At 49.2% G+C, this 17923-nt stretch overlaps 1 protein-coding gene across 2 annotated transcripts in view; it reads right to left on the bottom strand.

Moving 5' to 3' along the window:
* OLFML2B (olfactomedin like 2B) overlaps nucleotides 1-17923 on the bottom strand; it is a 659606-nt gene that overhangs the window by 215549 nt on the left and 426134 nt on the right. For both annotated transcript variants that reach the window (XM_075321982.1, XM_075321983.1), the window contains one exon: nucleotides 3166-3336. In XM_075321982.1, the coding sequence (XP_075178097.1) occupies nucleotides 3166-3336 (171 nt within the window). The remainder of the gene's footprint in view (nucleotides 1-3165; nucleotides 3337-17923) is intronic.

Raw genomic sequence — 17923 nt, 5'->3', positions numbered from 1 at the left:
CCCTCTTATACGTCATAGTCATGGAGCACCTTGCGGTCGCCCTGAGAAACAACACAAGCATCCACGGGATAGAGGCGGGTGGGGAGAACCGTAAGCTGGCTCTATTCGCGGATGACCTTCTCATGTTCATTTCCCAACCACACATATCCTTCCCGTCCTTGCTCAAGGAGTTCGAAGAGTTTGGCAACTTAAGCAACTTCAAAGTAAATTTTTCCAAATCAGAGGCCATGAACGTGACTTTATCGGCAGAAGACCTTGCGAGAGTATCACAAAACTTCCCTTTTAAGTGGCAACCGTCAGTTTTAAAATATCTGGGAGTTATGGTACCTAGGGATCCAGCAAAAATTGTACATCACAATTTTTTCCCCTTATTAGAAAGGACAATCAGTGACTTAAAGAAATATGACAAAAAGAGATTGACGTGGTTTGGGCGTATAAACGCGATAAAAATGGATGTGTTACCGAGGTTCCTGTTCCTGTTTCAGACAATACCCATACAGCTACCGCTAAGTTACTTCTCCAAGATCCGGACAGCCTTGTCTGGGTTTGTCTGGGGGAACAGGAGACCCCGAACAGGAATTAAAACTCTGACCAGACACAAAAGTGACGGGGGGGCGGGGCTCCCAAATTTTCAATTATATTACAAGGCAGCTATCCTAACGAGATTACTGGACTGGCATTTTCATGGTAATTCGAAACAATGGGTGGTGATTGAACAGGATGTGCTGGGAACTCCCTTACATTTACTTCCATGGTTAGAGAAAGAAAGTAGGATCCAGATAGCGAAAGGAATGGAGTTCACGCGGACAGCGATGGGGATGTGGGATGGAGAGATAAAAAAGGGATCTCTCTCTCAGGAGCAGGGCCCACTTACCCCCGTATTCGGTAATAAGAAGTTCCCCCCAGGACTCCACTCCCATAGATTCGGGGGATTTACTCGGGCGGATGATACTCGTTTTTGTCACGTGCTCCAGGGACACACCCTACCAACTTATATTTCCATGCAGGCCACAGGGAAAGAGATTTCCTGGATGGAATATATGCAGTTGAAATCTTTCCTCTCGTACCAGGACAGGGAGAGAAGGATGAGGACACCCCCTACTCCTTTTGAGAAAATATTTTTACAGGGCTCATCACCTGGACATGGCATCTCACTCATTTATAAAATGCTGAACCAGAGAAATAGGGTGGATAAACCTCAATTTATCTGTAGGTGGGGAGAGGAACTTGGAGAGGATATTCCAGAGGACGATTGGAGCAGAGCGTACCTGTGGACCCACAAGCTTTCCTTGGCGTGCGCCGCTCAAGAGAAAAGTTATAAAATTCTCACAAGGTGGTACCATTACCCGACTAAATTACATGGTATATTTCCCTCTGTGTCTGATGTGTGCTGGAGGTGTGGCACAGACACAGGTACAATGCTACACATATGGTGGAGCTGTACTAAGCTGCAACCCTTTTGGGACTCAGTGTTCTTCCTGTACAAAAAGATGAGCGGAGGTGAAGTAGAAAAATCCCCCCAGGTTGCTCTTCTTTCTATGCTCCCAGGAGCTATTAAAACACAAAAAAGGGACATGTTGCGATTTTGCCTGGCGGCTGCCCGTATGATTATCCCACGATTTTGGAAACAGACTAGATGCCCTACGGTGCTGGATTGGTTGGAGGAAATGACAAACCTCCAGAGAATGGAGGAGCTGACAGCAGAACTAAATGGGAACACAGAAAAATTTACTACAGTTTGGAGACCATGGATTATGTTCATGGAGTCCCCAGAGTTTGTGGAGAGTTTGGCGAGCTTTTTGAACTGAGAAACGGTGGGGAGTCTCATTCCTCCCCCCCCCTTTTTTCTTTGCTTTTCTTGCTTTCCCCCCTCTCCCCCCTTCTCTCTAATTTCCTCTTCTTTATGCTTGTATCTTTCCTCTTCTTTCTTTCATTTCTGAACATTAATCTGCATTTTTCTAGTTTCATTTTTTATATGAAAAGATTTATCAATAATTCATAAGACAATAGACACACAAGGAGAATGAGTATATTAGGATACGGGAAGTCAAAAGAAGTGGGAATTCTGACCTATAATTTATAAGTGGTTGTATGGTAATATCACAAAGATAATTTGAAGAATTCCAAGAAATTTAGTAATGTAACAATTTCTGGATGTTATCCCGGCATTGAGAAAATGATGTTTATGTATTGTAATTGCACAAATGATATGTTTGTATGTTGACAACAGTTTCATCAATAAAACAGATTTGAAATAAAAAATCCGTGATCTGTGTCACGTCGGTCATTTTCATAATGTCGGTGCGTCCGCAGGTACGATGTTTGTCATTCTTGCAGCTCCACACATTGCTGTTTGTGAAGCCGCAGGAGCGACAAACATCTCCTTACCTGCGCCCGCTGTCCACCGGCAATGCAGAAGGGAGAAGGTGGGTGGGATGTTTACGTCCCGCTCATCTCCGCCCCTCTGCTTCTATTGGCCGCCTGCCGTGCGACATCGCTGTGACGCTGCAAGACCCGCCCCCTTAGGAAGGAGGCGGGTCGCCGGCCAGAGCGACGTTGCAGGGCAGGTAAGTCCCGTGTGAAGCTGCCATAGCGATAATATTCGCTACGGCAACTATCACAAGATATCGCATGTGCGACGGGGGCGGGTACTATCGCGCTCGGCATCGCTATCATTGGCTAGCGATGTCGCAGTGTGCAAAGTACCCCTAAGTTTCATCCGGCTTCACGCCCTTGAAGTGAATTCAGAGATGTCAGCTTTTGACTGCTTGTGTGAAAAACGCATATACATGTTCATGTAACCGCTCGCTTGCACGGACAATACATGGCAATCATGACAGTGTGGTCTCAAATCTAGGCACCTTTTCTTTGTAATTATTAACACTTGGCAGTAACCTATAGATCTAGCAAAGGTTAGCTTGACTTAGATAACACAGCACTGGTATATCACTGACCAAAAAAGTGGTGTTATGAAAACTAACTTTACATGGCTCAATGGTTGTGCTATGTTACCTTATCTTATTCCTCTGAAGTGCGATATTCTGTGACAGGTCATTATTCAAGATGATGTTTTGTGAGGTCCCAGTAACCTTTGCTACATCTGTAATCTACTTTGTTTTCTTCATATTGTTACCATACTATAATAAATACATTTAGTGCACATACATGTGTATAGCTGTAGACTGCAGCTGCATCTCTCTGTAGAATTTTACCAATATTTTGGAGGTTTTCGTCAGCAGTCGCATTCTCCTTCTCTTTCTTAGTCATCTCAGTCAGAATTTCATCCACACTGTCCTTGATTTTCTCTTGCTCTTTTGTGATATTCTTAGAAATAACCTGCATGATATAAGATTATTTAAGTTAGTGCTTAAAGAAAGATGCTAAATTTGTTGTATTAAGTAGACTGACAGCATTGTGGCACACACTGTATAAATGTTGTATCACACAGGTAGAAGAAAAGACCGGGTTTATGCCGCGCTGAAAACCACTGATGCGTGTAAATTAAAAGATTTCCTTTTTATTGGATAGTTCCTACGCGTTTCAGAGACATCCGTCTCCTTCCTCAGGAAAAGAAATCATATTACAGCAAGGCCGCTTGGACCTATATATAAGGAGCAAACAGCCATGTATGCATTAAGGACTGCCTGTATGACTCAGAGCTGATGACTCAGAGCCACATGGTAAAAAAATAAAAAAAAAAAAAAAAAAAAGGGGGAGATGGAACGATCGTGAATAACAGAAAAAAGTGTCTGATAGAGCATGATCCCAAGAAACATGGATAATTCCAACAAAGGGAGTACTGAAGAAATAAAAAATAAATAAATAAATGAATGAATAAAGACATGAAAACACTTGTTCCTCGTGTTATTTAATAAAGTCAGGGGGGGAAGAAATGTGAGGGATGTGTTCAAGATGGTGTGCGAACCTATGAAGTATAGGTGAATTTATTAGTGTTTAGTCCTCTACTCTACATGGGGATACAGAGATTTAGAGGTTCGCACACCATCTTGAACACATCCCTCACATTTCTTCCCCCCCTGACTTTATTAAATAACACGAGGAACAAGTGTTTTCATGTCCAAGCCCAAGCGGCCTTGCTGTAATATGATTTCTTTTCCTGAGGAAGGAGACGGATGTCTCTGAAACGCGTAGGAACTATCCAATAAAAAGGAAATCTTTTAATTTACACGCATCAGTGGTTTTCAGCGCGGCATAAACCCGGTCTTTTCTTCTACCTGTGTGATACAAAATTCCTCTCCCGGGGCTGCAGCTAAACCACCAGGCACTCACAGGCTATCATAAGGGGTTGTGACTGGCACAACCTCACCAGGTGAGTGCTTCTTTGTCTTGTTTGTCCACCCTCATACCGGGTAAGACCCTATTGCGCTTTTTTCCCCTTTACAGTTTTACAAGGTCACTGTATAAATGTTAGCAGACCATGGGAGTCCGCTTCTAAAGCCTGCTTTACACGTTGCAATTTCACATACGATATTGTATGCGATTTGCAACTCCCCCATCGTATGTGTGGCACGTTCAATTTGTTGAATGTGCCGCACAAACGATTAACCCCCGTCACACGTACTTACCCGTCCATACGACCTCCATGTGGGCGGCGAACGTCCACTTCCTGGAGTGGGAGGGACGTTCGGCGTCACATCGACGTCACGCGGCGGCTGGCCAATAGAAGCGGAGGGGCGGAGCTGAGCGGGACGTAAACATCCCGCCCACCTCTTTCCTTCCGCATTGGCGGCTGGAGCCGCGGGACGCAGGTAAGATCTGTTCAATGTTCCCGGGGTGTCACACACTGCGATGTGTGCTGCCTCGGGAACATTGCACAACCGCACGCTCAATTCATGAGGAATGAACGACGTGTATGCGATGAACGGATTTTCGTTCAATCGCACGTACTTGTCACACACTACAATGTACCTTACGATGCCGGATGTGCGTCACTTACGACGTGACCCCGCCAACACATCGTAAGATATATTGTAGTATGTAAAGCCGGCTTAAGGCTTCATTCGGACAGTCATGTTAAGAAAAGGAAGCCAACTACCAAAATTGTGCTAGATTAGATTAGGGTTTCATAGAATACCATCAGTGTTTCATCAATGAATTTCTCATAAGCAAAAAACATGAAAAAAATGTCTTGGTAAGAATAGACATCATACTAATTGCACTTGGCTTCTGTGTGCAGCCATGATTTTCTTGTAGCCAGTCACTTCTATGGGTGATTTTGATGCATGACTTGAAGCAAAAACTGACATGTCTGTGATTTTTTTTTTTGTGAACACATGATTTGTAAAAATCAGACTTGAACAGCCTCAATGTTTATATGTTCTGTGTGTTAAAAACACAAATAGAACAAGTATGTGGAATCAGAGGCTGGGGGGTATGTGCACACAATGGGTTTTCCAGGCATATGCTATGTAAGGCCTCATTGATTTCAATGGGTCGTGTGCCCGTGTTTCCGGTACATGTGAAAACGGATGGCCTTAAAAATATTGCCCAAATCCTTAGGTTGTTTTTTTTTTTTTAACAGGTTGATTTTCATTGGGTCTTTACTAGAGGAGGCTACATTCCTATTATGAGTATTGATAATTTTCTGCAACATATCTGCACCTATTATGTAAATTCAGTGATCTTTTTTTAAGTTTTCTTTTATTGTTGTGCTTTAACCCCTTTAACCCCTTAATGCCAAATGATAGTTGTCGCGGGCGGAGGAGGGGACGCTGCGCTCTCCCACTGCTCGGGTCCGGCCGCTGCTGCTGCTGCGGCTGCCGTTGCTCGGTGGTGGCTCGAGCGGTGGGCCTGATCCCGGGGACTCGGGCGGCGCTCCTTGCCCGTGAGTGAAAAGGGGGTTTGATTGTGGGGATTTGGTTATTGTCCGTGACGCCACCCACGGTTGTGGTGATATTGGTGACACCACTGCTGCTCTGGACGGGGATCCCCGGAGCGGTGACAGGGAGCAGCTTTGTTGTTAGTTCTCCCCTCCGTGGGTAGGGGATTGGTTGTCCCGGGGCCCGGTGATGGGGTAGGGATGGATGGCAGGCGGGTTACGAGGCCTGGTGAGGTGCAGGGTTGCGGGGGCAGTGCTGTGCCGCAAGGCACGGTGGTACTCACTCAGCCAATGATGAGGACACAGTTCTCGGTAAAACACACGGCTGGATGGACGGGTCCCACAGACGGCTGCGGTGTTGTTTCTCCCGGCAGGTTGATGGTGACTGCCTTTCCCTGCACCTATGTACGGTAAACGGTTCCAATGGGTTCCCACCGGTAACCCGCTCCCCGGCTTGGATGTGGGCCGGAGGAGCCCCTTTTGCCCGCAGGCTCTGGCCCTGGGAACGGTAGCCTTGGCGGTGGCTGTGTTTCCCTCTCACGGTTGGACTGTTGCCTTCTGTCGGGACTTGGCTGCTGGGAAACCCAGGAGGTTCTCTTCGCTGACGGATTTGGCAAATTCACGGCGACTCCTAGCCTTGCCGAGGTCCGTAAGCCCCTGCCAGATGGTGCTGACTTCTCTTTGTGTACCGGTCCGGTACCGCCGGGCCACCGCCCGTCCACGGTCCTTACGGTAGACTCCGATAGGCCACTCCTGCAGACGGTCACCACCGTCTGCCAACCTTGCTGTACCGCCCGGGCCACACACCCGGACGCTGTCAGTTAGTTGCTCCACTACCACTTTCCTTCCTTCCTTCCACTTTCACCTCCAAAAACTAATCTCTGTACTTTTCCCGCCTCCAGGACTGTGAACTCCTCGGTGGGCGGGGCCAACCGCCTGGCCCACCCCCCTGGTGTGGACATCAGCCCCTGGAGGAAGGCAACAAGGGTTTGTGTCTGACTCTGATGTGCCTGACCGGGAGTGTGGGGTGTGGTGGTGTTGTTCTCTGTGGCCCCTGGCTTGTCCAGGGCGCCACATTCCCCCTTAGTAAAATGCAGACCGTCCGTGGGCTGCCCGTCCATCACCGGTTTTATTTTCACAACTGAAAAAGATAACGGTAAAACAGGGATTACAAGTAAAATAACATCTTCCCACATCGGGAGGTACTCTTACTTTAACGTTACTTAACGGTTATGGCTTCCGCTCTCTCCCACCCAAGCAACCTGGCCCTGATGCTGCCCCTAAGCAAACAGGCAGCACCCCTTGACCCCAGTCCAGCACAAGTTGCCCGAGCAGGTTCTGTCCTTTTCAGGGGACCCACGTCCAAGGGGAACCCCTGAAACCCCCCAGAGGATCGCCACCGGTTCTGGTGGTGGCTGGGCCCCAGCCTGCTCCACTGCGGGCCCTTCCTCCAATCTGCCTCTCCGGAGGCGGCAATGGTGAAAGCCACAACAACATTTTTATTTACATGCCACAAGTTTGTGGTTGCCCTGCTAGTTCTCGGGCCTGTTCGTAGTAGTTTCTACGCATAATTTGAAAAGGGGGTCCCAACGGGGACCAGTTGCCGGCAACGACCGGTGCACTCAAGCTGCAAATCAGGTGACTCTTCTCGGTGGATTATTCTTTTCATTCATTTAAACGGTACTTTGGTGGTCCCAACGGGGGACAACTGCAACGGGACCCCGCTGCCATCACTCCGATTCCTCTGCGTCGGTTGGGGGAGGGGGCACGGTGCGCACTCGGGCCTTCTGACTGCCCCTCAGCTGCGCATCCAATGCGAACCACCCCCTCTCCCCACAGTGCCGGGTATACTGCACCAGGTCTCCGGGCATCAGATTGCGGCCTGGATGCTCCTCCGGCAGGTGGGCATTAACATCCCGCCGGGCTATAAAGACTTCGGCCTCCAGGCCCAGTTCATATATAAAGCCATAGCCCCGGCGGACATCAAACCGCCTCACCTGCCCTTTATACAGGGGGCCCCGGACACGGAAGGTTGCATGCCTCAGACTCTCCTTTTCCCGTATCGTACGGGCCACCAATTCCGCCTTCTTCCTTTCCCTTTCCGCGATCTCCGGGCCCAGCGGCGTCGGCTCCCTGTCCCAATATGGAGCTGCTGCGAGCTCCAGCGCACGGGTCCGGCCCCGCGAGACCTTCTGGACACTGCCCACCACTGGCAATCTGAGTGGAAGGTCGCGCAGTGACTTGGCCTGGGGTGCTGCTTTGCAGCGGCAACCCGGCGCAAGCTCAGCCGAGGTGTGGGGAATGGGCACAGGAGCTTTCCTCCACTGGGCCTTCTGCACGGAGCGGCCTGTCGGCTCTGGCTCGGGGGAAGTCTCTGTAAATGCCTCTGGCTTGGGCTTCCGTACTTTCCAGGGCAGCACTTCCGGTCGGTCACGGGCTCCGGCTACAGGTCGACCCGCCTGTGCGAACATGCAGGGTACCGCTACCGGTTCCGGGGGTAGCGGGCCTAGTGGCGGGGTCACGGCAGCCGATACGGGTAGCGAGGGAGGTAGCAGGGCGAGCGGGTTCAGACCGGGTCCCGCAGCCACGATGACCGACCCACTAGGGTACCGGGGCGTGGGTCACTCACCTTCCCTTCCGAAGCTCCCTCCTCATCGCGTCTCCGTACGGTCTCTATAACCTCCGCCATGTCGGCCTCCCACTCCTCCAAGAGGAGCTGCATCTTGACCTGCAGCCGTTGTTGGAGCTGCGCGGTCCGGATCTCCACCCACGCCGCGGTTCCAGGCGCGGGGGCTACGGTGCTATGGGACGGCATATACATCTCGCTGGCGGCCTCTCCCAGGAACAAGATGGCCGCAGGGTACTGGCGTCCCTGCTTTTATAGCAGCGGGCTACATGCGGCCAGACGCCATCAGTCCCCCTTAGTCTCTTTCCGGCTCCTCCTCTACAGGGGCGGGGTTTTGGCCTTCGCGCCTCCACTACTCGAGGAGACGCTCGAGCGGTAATTCTTTGCGCCCAAGATGGCGGCTTCATAAATTTTTCGGCCGGACACCTCCGGCAGTCACACAAGGCGGACTTCCACCAGCTGGTAGAACGGTAGGATCCTGTTCGTGACGCCAAGTTGTCGCGGGCGGAGGAGGGAACGCTGCGCTCTCCCACTGCTCGGGTCCGGCCGATGCTGCTGCGGCTGCTCGGTGGTGGCTCGAGCGGTGGGCCGGATCCCGGGGACTCGAGCGGCGCTCCTCGCCCGTGAGTGAAAAGGGGGTTTGATTGTAGGGATTTGGTTATTGTCCGTGACGCCACCCACGATTGTGGTGATATTGGTGACACCACCGCTGCTCTGGACGGGGATCCCGGGAGCGGTGACAGGGAGCGGCTTTGTTGTTAGTTCTCCCCTCCGTGGGTAGGGGGTTGGTTGTCCCGGGGCCCAGTGATGGGGTAGGGATGGATGGCAGGCGGGTTATGGGGCCTGGTGAGGTGCAGGGTCGCGGGGTCAGCGCTGTGCCGCATGGCACGGTGATACTCACTCAGCCAATGATGAGGACACAGTTCTCAGTAAAACACACGGCTGGATGGACGGGTCCCACAGACGGCTGCGGTGTTGTTTCTCCCGGCAGGTTGATGGTGACTGCCTTTCCCTGCACCTATGTACGGTAAACGGTTCCAATGGGTTCCCACCGGTAACCCGCTCCCCGACTTGGATGTGGGCCGGAGGAGCCCCTTTTGCCCGCAGGCTCTGGCCCTGGGAACGGTTACATAGTTACTTAGGTTGAAAAAAGACCTAGGTCCATCTAGTTCAACCTTCCTCCACCAGTTCTACATTTAGTCACTAAGTCATTTATAACCAACAATGTTTTGTGTACTGAGTAAATCATCCAGCCCTTTTTTAAAAGCTGTTATAGTATCTGCCATTACTACCTCTTGTGGTAGGGCATTTCACAGTCTGACTGCTCTAACTGTAAAGAACCCTTTCCTATTTAGCTGTCGGAATCGCTTTTCTTCCACTCGCAGTGAGTGCCCCCTGGTCCTTAGTACTGTCTTTGGAAGAAATAAGTCATGTGCCAGTCCTTTATATTGACCACACATGTATTTATACATATAAATGAGATCTCCTCTGAGACGTCTTTTTTGGTGGTGTGGCGGTGGCGGTGGCTGTGTTTCCCTCTCACGGTTGGACTGTTGCCTTCTGTCGGGACTTGGCTGCTGGGAAACCAAGGAGGTTCCCTTCGCTGACGGATTTGGCAAATTCACGGCGACTCCTAGCCTTGCCGGGGTCCGTAAGCCCCTACCAGATGGTGCTGACTTCTCTTTGTGTAACGGTCCGGTACCGCCGGGCCACCGCCCGTCCACGGTCCTTACGGTAGACTCCGATAGGCCACTCCTGCAGACGGTCACCACCGTCTGCCAACCTTGCTGTACCGCCCGGGCCACACACCCGGACGCTGTCAGTTAGTTGCTCCACTACCACTTTCCTTCCTTCCTTCCACTTTCACCTCCAAAAACTAATCTCTGTACTTTTCCCGCCTCCAGGACTGTGAACTCCTCGGTGGGCTGGGCCAACCGCCTGGCCCACCCCCCTGGTGTGGACATCAGCCCCTGGAGGAAGGCAACAAGGGTTTGTGTCTGACTCTGATGTGCCTGACCGGGAGTGTGGGGTGTGGTGGTGTTGTTCTCTGTGGCCCCTGGCTTGTCCAGGGCGCCACATGGACATAGCATGTAATGAGTAGGAATCGGTTCCCTCATCGTGACTTGTTATGTCTGTAATGGATTTAAACTGTCACTGTGAAAACGGAGATGGATTTCAGGAAAAAAGGGTTAAAAGGGATATCCACGCTGCCGATGGACAAGATGCACAGGATGTGAAGAGGACAAGCCAGGTAAGAATAATCCAAGTAGCTTACTGGTGTACGCATTTTGAAGTATAACATTTCTGCAGAAAAAACTACTAAAACTCAAGAAGAAGTTTTATACTTCGAAACGTGTAGACACAATAAACTAAAAAAAAAAATCAGAGAAATTTTACTCCTAAAATACATAGTTTATTTAATACAAAAGATAAAAATACACACAAAAACCTCAAATAGTATCATATATAGAGAACCCACTATCCCAGGTGGATAAAGGATTGAGGATTGCAGTACCCTGTGGCACCCTGATATATTCAGGGGCACCACACATGCGCACGTTGCGTTTTAATACGCAGCATTTTGCATGCCAAATTTTTGACAAAATCGATGCGTTCTAAAAAGCAACATGTCACTTATTTTGTGTGTTTTGGATTCTTTTTGTCTGTCTATGGTAGAGCAAGCATCCAGAACGCATGAATTCTGCATCCATTCTGCATTCAAAATACATCCAAAACGCAGCGTTTTGGCTCCGTTTTGAAACGCACATGCAGTGACAAAACGCTGCAGAATATTTGTCACAGCAGAAAACAACGTGCACACATACCCTATTGGTATAGTTTCCATATCCACTACCACCATCTAATAAAAGAAACATTAGAACATTAGAGTTCTGACTGACGGACACCTACATATCTTTGACTAATTTGACTGACAGGTCGGGACAATAGAGTGCATTTGTGATTACCAGAGTATCAGCTGTTCCGATTGTGTTGAAGGCTAGTTTACGTTGGTTTTGGTTCTGGCCTACTTGATACTAGGAAACAATTATGATCTGATTGTGGCTTTATATGCAGGATGGATGGTATATTAAATTAACCGGCATTGTGATATAATTAACTTTAGTCATATCACCTACTGGTTCACTTCTAACCAGCTGGTTGTTTTCTATACCCCTTTATCCACCTGGGATAGTGGGTTCTCTATATATGATACCATTTGAGGTTTTTGTGTGTATTTTTAACTTTTGTATTAAATAAACTATGTACTTTAGGAGTAAATTTTCTCTGTGATTTTTTTTGTCTGTTTGGTTTCTCCAACCTACCTTTTTTCTGTAATTTTATAGACACAATGAACCACTTGGATTATACTTACCTGGCTTGTCCTCTTCACATCCTGTGCACCTTGTCTATCGGCAGCGCAGATATTTAACCATTTTTCCTGACTTCCATTTCTGCTATCTGAGGGGCTGTAGCAGCCATACCTCTGAGCATATTTCTAGGTTGTGGGTACATTACCCCCCAACAGGTGAGCATGCTGTGAATTCAGCAATACTGCTTTCTTTGCAGAAAAGACCCTATTGAGCTTGTCCTTTCTTTAGCATCTTCACTGTGTGAAAAAAGACAGTGACAGCTCCATGCTGACAGCAATCACTAACAGCTGACTGGCTCTGCCAGAGGTGTGGGGATGCACTTAATTCGTACCCACACGTTTGCTGTGATCGGTCAGTCAAGCTGACTGACCGATCACAGCATGATCGCGCATTATGTGCTGAAATATCAGCATTTCCCCGCACGATCACTGCAAGAGCTTGGCACAGCTGAGAACTCCTGCAATACCAGCCAGGGCTGGTTTGTGAACCGTCCCTGGCTGATTAATTTTCCATATGCTGAAATCGATAGCGATCATGGCATTTAGAAGGTTATGGGAGGGAGTTCCCTCTGCCACATCAATCAGCACTCCCGTGACTAGAGTTGAGCGCGGTTCGCGGTTCTCCAGTTCGCGGCTCGAGTGGTTTTGGGGGCTGTTCTAGATCGAACTAGAACTCGAGCTTCTTGCTAAAGCTCGATAGTTCTAGATACGTTCGAGACCGGTTCTAGCAGCAAAAAGACAAGCTAATTCCTAGCTGGCTTTCCGCTGTAATAGTGTAAGTCACTCTGTGACTCACACTATTATGAAATTTCAGTGTATAGTGTGCGGGAACAGCGCATTCAGATCACTGCTGTTTGGATAATGGCGATCGCCATATTTTTATTTTTTTTTCCTTGTCTTCCTTCCCTAAGCGCGCGCGTGTAGTGGGGAGGGCCAGCATGTCAGCCAATTCCAGACACACACACAGCTAAGTGGACTTTTAGCCAGAGAAGCAACGGCATGTGTGATAGGATGTCCATGTCACATGTCCCTGCATTATAAAAACGGACATTTTCCTCCAGCATGCCATTATCTGCCTTCTGCGTCTTGGTGTCAGTCACCGCTGGCGTAGCTCCTATCTCCGATACTGCTGTGTACGCTCTATACCCAGCGCTATACAGAATAGGGATAGAAGTTTCTTTCAGCCCTTGTAAGGGCTAATACCGGCAGGGTCAGAGCCATAGGTGACAGTCGGGTCCGTGAAAACAGATTTTAACAGTTACACAAGATGACAGCGTCTGTGTAGCTAAGGTCAGGGATTTCCTCGCTGCATTTCCCCATTAGGAGGGATAGAAAGGGAGGCTTCCTTTCCTCTACCCAGACCCACAACCCTGCCACTGTACCCTCCTGCCCTTTGCACACTCAAACTCATTGTTATTAAGCCATTATACTAGCAAACACTGAGGAAACTTAGTGGCATCCTAAAAGTGGCTGTTAGACTTCATTATTGTCCCACTAGTGCAAAGATATTTGCAGCACGTCTGCCTGCATTGCACACTCAAAATCATTGTTACTAAGCCATTATACTAGCAAACACTGCTGACAGTTTAAGGGGCGTAGTTGCATTGTCAGGGATAATTATTGTTGTTTATTCTGCTGTTAATAAAGCTAGACCACCGCTGCAATCTACACTACCTCTCAATTTTTACTACCACATTTTAAGTGCACAATCTTGTCGCAATCAAAATGAGTGGCAAAATGACAGATGCTGGTGGAAAAGGGAAGAGGCGTGTTGGAAAAGGAAAAAAAGGGTTTGTCCGTGGGAAGGTGGCAAAGCTCCATTAACATCTGCCGAAGATAGACCACCTTCCAGCAAAAGTAAGATGTCTACTACTTACCGTGGACAATCCGATGTGCTCCCTTTTTTACAGACACGAACAACTGGAACAAAGGTAGATGATGGCCAAAAAAGGAAAATGCTTGAATGGATCTCAAGTGGTCCAACAAGTGCCCTCTCCGCCACCTCAACTACCGCATCCAAAAAACACCAGTCCTCTGAGTTGTCATCCCAATCAAACTTGCTTTCTCCCAGCTCTGAAGTCTCCATCCGCCCTGCATAGTATGGTGGAACTGAGATGGCTGAGTCTGCAGAGCTGTTCAGTCACACTATAGCCTGGGAATCAGAAGTCTGCTCCCAAGCTACAGTGAGTACAGACCAGGAAATGGTCTGCAGTGATGCCCAGAACCTTTGTGACTCTGATTCAGGCCGTGAGGACCAAGTTTCTGAGCATAATGTTGACCCTTTGTCACAAACTGTAACACCTGTGGTTATAGACAATGAGGAACATACTGATGACGATGAGACGCAGATACCAGATTGGGATGACAACTTAAATATTCGGTCAGGGCAAGAAGAGGCTCGGTCTGAGGGTGAGGGGAGTGCAAACACAACAATTGATGAGGAAGTTCTAGATCCCACCTACTGTCAACCCACAGTCAGGCACTCGAGGAGGTCAACAGAGGCGGTGGAGGAGGATGCAACCGATGACGAAGTTACCTTGCGCCTTCCTGGACAGAGTCGGAGCACTGGTAGCACGTCTACAACTGCATCCTCAGCCACCACTGTGCCTCTGAGCACTAGTCGGGGGGGCTCAGCAGGTTGCATGCCCTCTAAGCCTTGCCTAGCCTGGTCCTTTTTTGACATAGCAAAAGATCGGCCAAATTATGTGATCTGTAAAATTTGTCGTGATTCTGTTAGTAGAGGGCAAAACCTCAGCAGTTTGACAACTTCTTCCATGAATCGTCACATGAATAAATATCATATGTCCCAGTGGGAAGCTCACCGTGCTGCAATGCGGCCTAGCGGAGCGAACCATCCACCGCCTGCCCCTTCCAGTGCATCCGCGCGCTCTTCATCTTCTAGGACTGTGGGGACAGCTGTCACACCTGGTTTTCCACGCACAACTTCCACCACTGTAACCGCAACAGGTAGTTTGCTTGGTAAGTCGTCAGTTGGTTTGGAAGAGGAAACAAGTGCGTGTGTACAGCTCTCTCAGACATCGATAGCACCAACGTTGGATGAAGGCAACATCATGTCTACGCCTGCACTTTCCTCACAAACCTGCATTTTTCCAGGGACACCCTACTCAACACTGTCTACACACAGCAGCCAGATCTCTGTCCCTCAGATGTGGACAAATAAAAGGCCATTTCCTGCGACGCATGACAAAGCTAAGAGGTTGACTTTATCCCTCTGTAAGCTCTTGGCTACCGAAATGCTGCCTTTCCGCCTGGTGGACACACAGGATTTTAGAGACCTTATGTCTGTCGCTGTGCCCCAGTACCAGATGCCCAGTCGCCACTACTTCTCTAAGAAAGGTGTGCCCGCGCTACACCAGCATATCGCACACAACATCACCGCTTCCTTGAGAAACTCTGTGTGTCAACGGGTGCATTTCACCACCGATACTTGGACCAGTAAGCATGGACAGGGACGTTACATGTCGCTGACTAGGCACTGGGTAACTATGGTGATAGATGGTGAAGGGTCTGCTGCACAAGTCTTGCCGTCCCCACGACTTGTCTGTCAATCCTCTGTCTGTCCAAGTTCCGCCACTGCTTCTGCCTCCTCCACCTCATCTGGGTCCTCCACCTCCGCCCCAAGCCTGCCTGGTCAGGCCACCAGCGTTCTCACTGCGCAGAAGGAATCACGCACCCCTCATTACTATGCTGGCAGCAGAGCGCAACGGCATCAGGCGGTCTTTAGCTTGACATGTCTTGGAAAGAGGAGTCACACAGTGGCTGAGTTGTGGGCAGCTCTGGAGACGGAGTTTAATAAATGGTTGTCTCCACTCAACCTGCAGCCTGGTAAGGCCGTGTGCGACAATGCTGCAAACCTGGGTGCGGCCCTTCGCCTGGGCAAGGTGACACACGTGCCTTGTATGGCTCACGTGTTGAACCTTGTTGTCCAGCAATTTTTAACACACTATCCCGGCCTAGATGGCCTTCTGACCAGGGCACGAAAACTGTCTGCTCACTTTCGCCGTTCAACCGCCGCATCTGAGCGACTTGCATCGCTCCAGAAGTCTTTTGGCCTGCCGGTTCATTGCCTGAAATGCGATGTGCCGACACGCTGGAATTCGACTCTCCACATGTTACAGCGACTGTGGCAGCACCGCCGAGCCCTGGTGCAATACGTCATGACGTATAGCCTGGGCCAACGAGATGCAGAGGTGGGGCAGATCACCCTGATGGAGTGGTCTCAGATCAAGGACCTATGCACCCTTCTGCACAGTTTTGACATGGCGACGAATATGTTTAGCGCTGACAATGCCATTATCAGCATGACAATTCCAGTCATTTACATGCTGGAGCACACGCTAAACACTATTCGGAGTCAGGGAGTGGGATAACAGGAAGGGGAGGAACTACAGGAGGATTCATATGCGCAAGACACAACAACATCACCAAGGTCCAGACGTTCATCATCACCAACGCGGCAGGCATGGGACCATGGGGGACAGGGATCAACAAGGGCGCATAATAGCAGGCGAAATGTTGAGAAAGGTGCAGGAGAACATGAAGAAATGGAGGACGAACTGTCCATGGACATGGAAGACTCAGCGGATGAGGGAGACCTTGGTCAAATTTCAGTTGAAAGAGGTTGGGGGGAGATGTCAGAGGAAGAAAGAATGGTTAGCACCTCTATGCCACAAACACAGCGTGGACTTGGTCCGCATGGCTGCGCAAGACACATGAACGCCTTCTTGCTGCACTACCTCCAACATGACCCTCGTTTTGTCAAAATTAGAAGTGATGATGACTACTGGCTTGCCACACTATTAGATCGCCGGTACAAGTCCAAATTTTGTGACGTAATTCCAGCCATAGAAAGGGACGCACGTATGCAGGAGTATCAGCAGAAGCTGTCACTCGATCTTAGCTCGGCTTTTCCACCAAACAACCGTGCAGGTGCAGGGAGTGAATCTCCCAGTTGTAACTTGACAAACATGGGACGGTCTTGTCATCTTCAACAGTCTACCCGTACCAGTAGCACCGTATCTGGTGCTGGTAACAGCAATTTTATTGAATCTTTTCATAATTTTTTTAGAACGTCCTTTGCAAGGCCACCAGAGACAACAAGTCTGACACATAGTCAACGGCTGGAGAGGATGATACAGGAGTATCTCCAAATGAACATCGATGCCATGACTTTGCAAATGGAGCCTTGCTCATTTTGGGCTTCAAATCTTTAAAAATGGCCAGAGCTCTCAACTTCCGCCTTGGAGATTTTGTCGTGTCCAGCTGCCAGCGTTGTCTCTGAACGTGTCTTCAGTGCTGCTGGGTGTGTGCTGACAGATAAGCGCACGCGTCTGTCCAGTGACAATGTGGACAGACTAACGTTCATCAAAATGAACAAGTCATGGATCCACAAGGAATTTACTACCCCTGTGTCATCCTGGGGAGAGTAAATGCTTGTGGATTTGGAATGTGCTTGATGCAAATCAAAACATCCTGTTTGCAACTAGGGCACAAGTGCTGCCACTGATGGGGTGTCTGTGTGGCCCAATTTTTGGAAAAAAGGGAGACTCCGCTTGGAGTAACCCTTGCTTGCTGTGTTTTTTAAAAGGAGCCAAGATGAACAAGTCATGGTTCAGCAAAGACTTGGCTACCTACCCCGGTGTTCTCCTGGGGACGGTTAAGTATGGCGTATTTTTGAATGTGCTTGATGCAAATCTAGCTGTGAAGTGTACAACTGGGGCACAAGTGCTGCCACTAAAGGGGTGAGTGTCTGTGTGGCCCAATTTTTGGAAAAAAGGAAGACTCCGCTTGGAGTAACCCTTGCTTGCTGTGTTTTCTAAAAGGAGCCAAGATGAACAAGTCATGGTTCAGCAAAGACTTTGCTACCTACCCCGGTGCAATCCTGAGGACGGAAAAGGATGGCGTATTTTTGAATGTGCTTGATGCAAATCTAGCTGTGAAGTGTACAACTGGGGCACAAGTGCTGCCACTGAAGGGGTGGGTGTGTGTGTGGCCCAATTTTTGGAAAAAAGGGAGATTCCGATTGGAGTCACCTTGCGGTGTTTTACATGATTTTAGAAGGGCGTGC

Source organism: Anomaloglossus baeobatrachus, chromosome 8, assembly GCF_048569485.1.
Source record: "Anomaloglossus baeobatrachus isolate aAnoBae1 chromosome 8, aAnoBae1.hap1, whole genome shotgun sequence".
NCBI classification, from domain to species: domain Eukaryota; kingdom Metazoa; phylum Chordata; class Amphibia; order Anura; family Aromobatidae; genus Anomaloglossus; species Anomaloglossus baeobatrachus.
Note: the sequence above shows the minus strand (reverse complement) of the source record. Positions and strands in the feature narration are given on the sequence as shown.